The sequence below is a fragment of the Apus apus genome, chromosome Z (assembly GCF_020740795.1).
Source record: "Apus apus isolate bApuApu2 chromosome Z, bApuApu2.pri.cur, whole genome shotgun sequence".
NCBI classification, from domain to species: Eukaryota; Metazoa; Chordata; class Aves; order Apodiformes; family Apodidae; genus Apus; species Apus apus.
In genome coordinates, this window is record NC_067312.1 from 44,658,658 (window position 1) to 44,665,149 (window position 6,492).

At 46.3% G+C, this 6,492-nt stretch overlaps 1 protein-coding gene across 1 annotated transcript; it reads right to left on the minus strand.

Moving 5' to 3' along the window:
• Positions 1-511: 511 nt before the first annotated feature.
• Positions 512-3,803, minus strand: CKS2 (CDC28 protein kinase regulatory subunit 2). Its single transcript, XM_051642650.1, has 3 exons — positions 3,676-3,803; positions 2,100-2,227; positions 512-972 (listed from the first exon to the last, which is right to left on the minus strand). Exons 1-3 carry the CDS (start codon positions 3,732-3,734, stop codon positions 920-922), a joined length of 240 nt encoding a protein of 79 aa, XP_051498610.1. The 5' UTR covers positions 3,735-3,803; the 3' UTR covers positions 512-919.
• Between the last annotated feature and the right edge of the window lie 2,689 nt (positions 3,804-6,492).

Consider the following 6,492-nt stretch of genomic DNA (forward strand, 5'->3'; position numbering starts at 1 on the left):
CCTCAAAGTTAAACAATCTCAGTCTCCAAGAGTATTTGATGTCCAAACACTCTTGAACACCAACAGGCTTGAGACCATGACCACTTTCCCAGGAAGGTTGTTCCAGTGCTTGACCACCCTCTCAGTGAACATTTTCCTAATATCCAGCCTGACCTTCCCCTGACACAGCATTAGGCCTTTCTTTCCCTTGTGTCCTATCACCCCTACCTCATGAGAAGTAGGATGACAAGTAGTCATTACAGAATAATTCATCTCATTACAACCTACATCAATTACAGAGTCCCATTACTTCAGCATGTCAGAAGCCAGTTTGAGTATCACCTACCACTGCTGGCTTTCTTTCCGGGTCGCCTGCAGTTCCCAATGCAAATCAGGGTTAGGAACTCTGGCCTGTAGGGCAAAATCATTCTTGCAGAGAAAAAAAGATTAATTTTTTTCTGAAGTAGGCACTCTTGAATATGGGAGACCAGTAATTGTTTACTTTGGTGAATAGGAACTCTAGACACAGATGTTAAAGAGCATTAAAAATAAAGAGTTTATTTCTTTACTACTAAAAAGGTAAGCCACTGAATTTGAAAAAGCTACACACTTCAGCAGAAAAGCTGAGTGCAGAAGTTACTGAACAGAGGTAACAAGTGATCATCTAAACAGAACATGCAACATGTAAACTTTAATAAACAAATTCCATTGAAAAGACAGGCACTTACATTAACAATAAAGATAACTTCATCACTCTTTGCACACCATAGCAGCCTACTTGGAATTGCATTTGACTGAGCTTTGTTGCTGTGAATAATACAGCTCATGCACAGGTATGGATGTGTGTTTTGTACATTTTAAAGTATTCACTGAATACTACCAAGATATATACAGTCATATACATAGTTCCAGAAGATTTAGGAGACTTATAGACAATGGTTCATTTCTGCTCATCCTTTGGAAGAGGTCTTCTGAAGAGAAGAATATGGGGTTCTGTGGAAATAAAATTTTTAAAAGCGTCAGTTTGTCACCAAAGTCTTGTTTGCAGGGTTTTCTTCCATTTAAGAAGTCTTGAACAATAGTTGAAGCTTGCTGTCAAATAATAAACAGATTAAGTCCAGAAATATGATCCAGTGTGTACTATTACAGACCAACTTTGCAGTGACGTTGTAACAGTTAAACAGGTACCTTTGAAAATGTTTTACCAAATATTGGCAGCATCTTAAAGTCAAGATACTTACAGCAAGGAAGAAATGGAAGAAGTATTTTAGTTAGTATTTGTATTAACTCCATGGTGCTACATTAGGCTATTTGATGACCTTTGTTACTGTACCTTAGACTAGCAAAACTGCTGGTGTTGCCCTTGTTAGGTACATAATGTCAAGCATTAACAAAAGTCACTTTAGTTACAGCCAGCTCACATTATTATTGATTTGACTCAATTGCAAACTTCTCCAAAAAGTATCAAAGGCACCTAGGTAAGGGGAACTACTGGTTCTTCACCTGATTCTTTAAAAACTTGGAACTTTGTGATGCTGCAATGCATTTATCATCAGTTAGTTTTTAGTCAGGCTTGTCAGTGGTACATTATCTGGAACAGCTGCTTTCAGTACATTGTAGCTGCTCATTTCAGGGCTTCACATCTCATTAATGGAAAGACTGGTTTTAAGTGCTGGCTTTTGTAGGCTATGTAACTGGAGCTCAAACTACACTGAGCCTTTTCGGAGCATTAATACAGAACCTTGTCCACATGAGCATCTATTAAGTTTTTCTGTAAAAAAGTGGGTGTGTCAGCTTCAGAACTTAAAAAAACCCTGCTACATAAGGTTTGGTTCAGGCACTGGGATACTAACATCGTTCAAGAGCTCACAATAAGCCTATCACTATAGGCAGAGATAGGCACCATTTCCAGTTTGTCATGTTTTGTCTACTGATAGACCACAGGCTAGTGTTCTGCAGCGTCGAGGGGAAGACGTGATAGTAAGGAGATAGAGAGGAGTCCAAACATTCAGTAGTGAATTCCATCTGGATTCTACATCACGAGCAATTATGCACTACACACTTTAGTTTAGCACCAGGCAGTTGATATTGTTCATCTAATTCTGTTCAGATGTCCTTACCTGGCTCATGGATCATATAGTGAACCCAGCCAAGACTTTGCTGAACGCCAAGTCGTCTCCACTCTTCTTCAGACATTAGATGGGATTTTGGCACTTGTTTTGAAAGTTCTCGTGGCAGCATCACATGTCTGTAGAGGTTTAATAATTAAACACACAGTAGATACGTTAATACCTGCATACACTTGAAAACTTGCACTGGAAAGACAGTAAGCAACTTCACTGACGAATATTAGCACTGCCTATAGAGAAGGCTAGGGTGCTGACTGATACCACTAATTTGGTTATGAAGCATCGGTCCCAGAATCTGGTTTTAAAACTTGTCTACTAAGCATTACATCTGTAATGCAACTGCATATTAAAAACAGTCAACCTACTGCTTAATTCCCCTGCATGCTCTTATCATGCTACTTGAATAGAATTATGTGATCCTGGCAATTGGCCATCATACCAGCTGTTTTAAAAATAAGGACTTTGGCCTTTTACCACAGCTGATAAAGTCACTCCTGTTTGTATTTTGCATTTTGTAACCAACAGTACATTTTCCACAGGAAATACAGTGAAGGCTTACATAGACTGAGCACTAACATCAGTTAAGAACCTGAAGGTCATCTGAGGAAAAACATACAGTCTGTTCTCCACATTTGCAAGTTCCTTTATCACTTAATAGAACGCAAACGATTCAAACGTCATAAAAGTCAGCTGGTAAGAGGGGACACAGATCTCTACACAGAAGAAAAAAAACACACCTTATTTGTACTGGTGCTTTCAAGTAAACCTATAGGGCTGAACTTCAACATTATCAGTTATAACCCAGAACTGACTGGTGCTATAACATAGCTTTGAAAACTAGCAGATAGACCATAGCCTCGAAGGCTTTACGAACTACAGTTAATAGTACTTTGATTTGACACGGCTTTGAGCTGCCTTCAAAGCTTATACATTAATTAAAATGCATGCTTCAAAATCATTCAGCCGTCGAATTGAATTAAACAGTACAATACGTTACTCTTAGCTGCATGGAGCGCTCTGAACACAGAGGCTTCCGTTCCTTGCTCAACTCCTCAAGGCACCGCACCGAGAGGCGCCAGGTCCGAGCCGGCCGCGCCGCCGCCCCGCGCGGGCAGGGCCGGCGCCCCCAGGCTCCGCCCGCAGGTGCCGAGCGCTCCCCCACAGGCCGCGCTGCCGAAGCCCAGCTCTGCAGCAGCCGCTTCGCCCCCCGTCTTTCTTCCGCACGCTCCAGCTGGGCTAGGGCGGCCTGCTCATCGAACGGTAGCCCTCGAAGGGCCAGCCGAGACGGGCATTCCAGTCACCCACCCCCTCCTTCCGCGGTGGTCGAAAGCTAAACAAAATCCCACGGGAGGTGAGGCACGGCCACTTCCCACAGGCTTGAAGCCCCTCTGGCCCCGCGGAAGCCAGACCCACGCTTGCCGCCGCCACCGGCAGACCTTACTCCCCGAGGGCATCCCACAAGCTCCGGGAGAGACGCCTGCCCAAGCCGCCCCACTCCAAGTGGACTGGCAGGAGCCGCTTCCTAATCCCTTCAGCCACCCTCCTGCGCTCTCCCACAGCCTCGTACCGATACTCGTACTGCTCGTCAAAGTACTTGTCAGAATAGTAGATCTGCTTGTGCGCCATGGCGAGAGGCAGCGGCCAGAACAGTAGCTACCGGACCGCCAGTCCTCCCAGACGACTCCGCAGACTAACCGCCCTCTTCCCCGCCCAGCTCAGTTTGAATCTCAAAACTCAGCTCTCATTGGCGTTGCCGAGCCAGCCAATAGCGTGCCGCGCCGGCACTGCCACCGCCCCGCCGCCTGACTCGGGCGCCCGACCTCCCTCCCACCAATCCCCGGAAGCTGCGGGGCAGCATGACGTCCGGGGCGAGGGTTGGGAGCGTTGCTGGGCGGGGGGCGGTTGCCGAGGGGCGGGCGTGAGTCGCGGGAGCACGGCAGTAGGTCAGCGGCGGCGGGGCCCCGCGTTCCAGCAGTTTCTAGACTGTACGGGGAGGGAGGATTGGAGGAGGGAGGGGGGGAAGGGATGGGGGAGAGAGTGGGGGGGAGACAGGGAGGGGAGGGAGCGGGGAAGGAAAGGGGAGGAAAGGGAAGGAGGGGGGAGGTGGCCGGGGATGTTAGTGGGCGGTCCTCACTTCTTGTGATGGGTTTGGCGCAGCCGTCGCGGCGGAAGCGGGTGCATTGGCCGCTGTCCAGGATGTTGCTGATGGGAGGCAGCGGGAGGGAACTTTCTCCCGCCTCCTCATAAAGCTCCAGGTTTAAATTAGATGTGTGCTGTGCGTTGGTGCTACTTCTGTACCACATATTCTGGGGCTGGGAAAGTTTTCTGAAATCGTAGATTACGGTTATTTCGCAAACATAGCTCTTCCCCGACTTCTAGGTTGTAGCATCTGTAGTACTCAGCGTGCTACTTAAACAAAATAAGTGCGGCGTGCACTTCCGTTCAGAGCCGTGTGGGTTTGTGGACGGGTTTCCTGTTTACAAACATTCTTACCCAGAAAAATAGCACAGTAAACACTTGAATGGTAAAACAAAAGTAGAAGCTTGCCAGGATTTGATAGGATGTGCTGCATTTCTTAGGATAGAAACATTAATTCTGTCATAAAGCTTTTTTCAGTAGGTAAATACTGAATTCTGCACTTTTGTAAACTCCAGTGGCATTTCTTAGGTGTAGCTGATCTGTGAGATGAGATGTTTGCAGAAATGATAACAGGAAGGGCAGTGTCACAGTTGCTGTCTTCACGTTCTGTGCTTCCTGCCCATGGCGTGCTGCTTTCCTTGTTGGGCTTCTGTCGAAATGGAATGTTTAATTTTCTACTTTCATTGTGCTACCAGGAACACGGGTATTGTTTGTGATTGTGTAATACGTACATCTGAAAACTTCTGATGGGGAGAAAAACCGTCATAAAGTAATGTGAGGCACAAGTGCTGACACACATGATGGTTAGGGATCATTGCATTTAGCATTCTTTCTAGTGGTGCTGCAGCCTGATGTCTGAAATGCTGAAGTTAAAATCAATCTCAAGCTTATAGACACTAAAAGGAGTGCTTATCATAATCTAGCAGTAATATTTTTCTCTTAACCAGAGTGCATCTTAGGGCATATTGAAACAGATAATTTGCTGACAAAATATAGTCAGTATTTTCATACTGGTACGGTCAATTGTATGACATTACATTAACAAAGATCCTCAGGAGGAATATAAATTCCAGTATAATTGTACAAGTGCAACCCACTTGCAAGTTTTTAAGGTATTAGTTGGATTATTCAAAATAGAGTATTCTTGTAGATTAGTTTCAGGCAGTACAACTGTTATTTTTGAATACTTAAGGCTGATAGGATACAATAACTTCTCTTAGGAATGGCATTGTATAATATTGGGGAAAAAGTTCAGACTGCCACATCAAGGAGTTCTGCTTGATGGAAGACATTTCATCTGTGTGCCTCACAAAGTTGAACAGGGCTAAGTGCAAAGTCCTGTGCCTGAGGAGGGACAACCACAGGCAGCAGCACATGATGGTAACCACCCAGGTGGAGATCAGTTTTGCAGAAAAGGACCTGTGTCCTGGTGGATATCATGTTGGACATGACCCAGCAATGTGTCCTTGAAGCAAAGAAGGCTAATGGTATTTTGTGCTCCATTAGGAGTGTTGCTAGCAGGTTGAGAGAGATGATCCTTACCCTCTGCTCAAGCCCTGGTGAAGCCAGTGCTGGAGTACTAGTGTGCCTAGTTTTAGGCTCCCCAGTACAAGAGAAAGAGCTACTGGAGAGAGTTCAGTGAAGGGCCACAAAGATGCTGAAGGGACTGGAGCATTTCTCCTGTGAGGAAAGACTCATAGGAGAAGAGAGGCTGAGGAGGTTCGGGCAAACCTTATAATTGCACATGAAAACATGAAGAAAGCATGCAAAGAAGACAGCAAGGCTCAGCACCACCGGTGACCATTCCCACTGTCATTAAACACTGCCCAGGGAACATGGCAAACAGAGCAGACAAACGACATGGCTCATCAGCCAGCACAGGGCACAGCAGTTTGTGCAGGCAGGGCAAGTGAGGAGGGTGCTGAAAGCATGCTAACTCAGGCAGGCAGCAATGGTGACTTCTGTGCAGAAGACCGTGGCAACCCTGAGATCTGCACCCACCAGTTCCGATGCAGCTCCCCAAACGGAGCTCTCCTGGGAACAGGCTGACACCCAGGCTACAGGGTGTGCCCTGCTCTTACACCAGTGTCGGATGGTAACGGTGAGCATGCCTCTGGCAGGTGTGCCCAGGTAGACGAACTCCTACACTTAGTGATTGAGCTCGGAGAGGAGGTAAGCAGGCTGAGGGCCATCAGGGAAGGTGAGAGAGAGAGAGATACTTGGAGTAGCACCCTGCCTCCCGTGA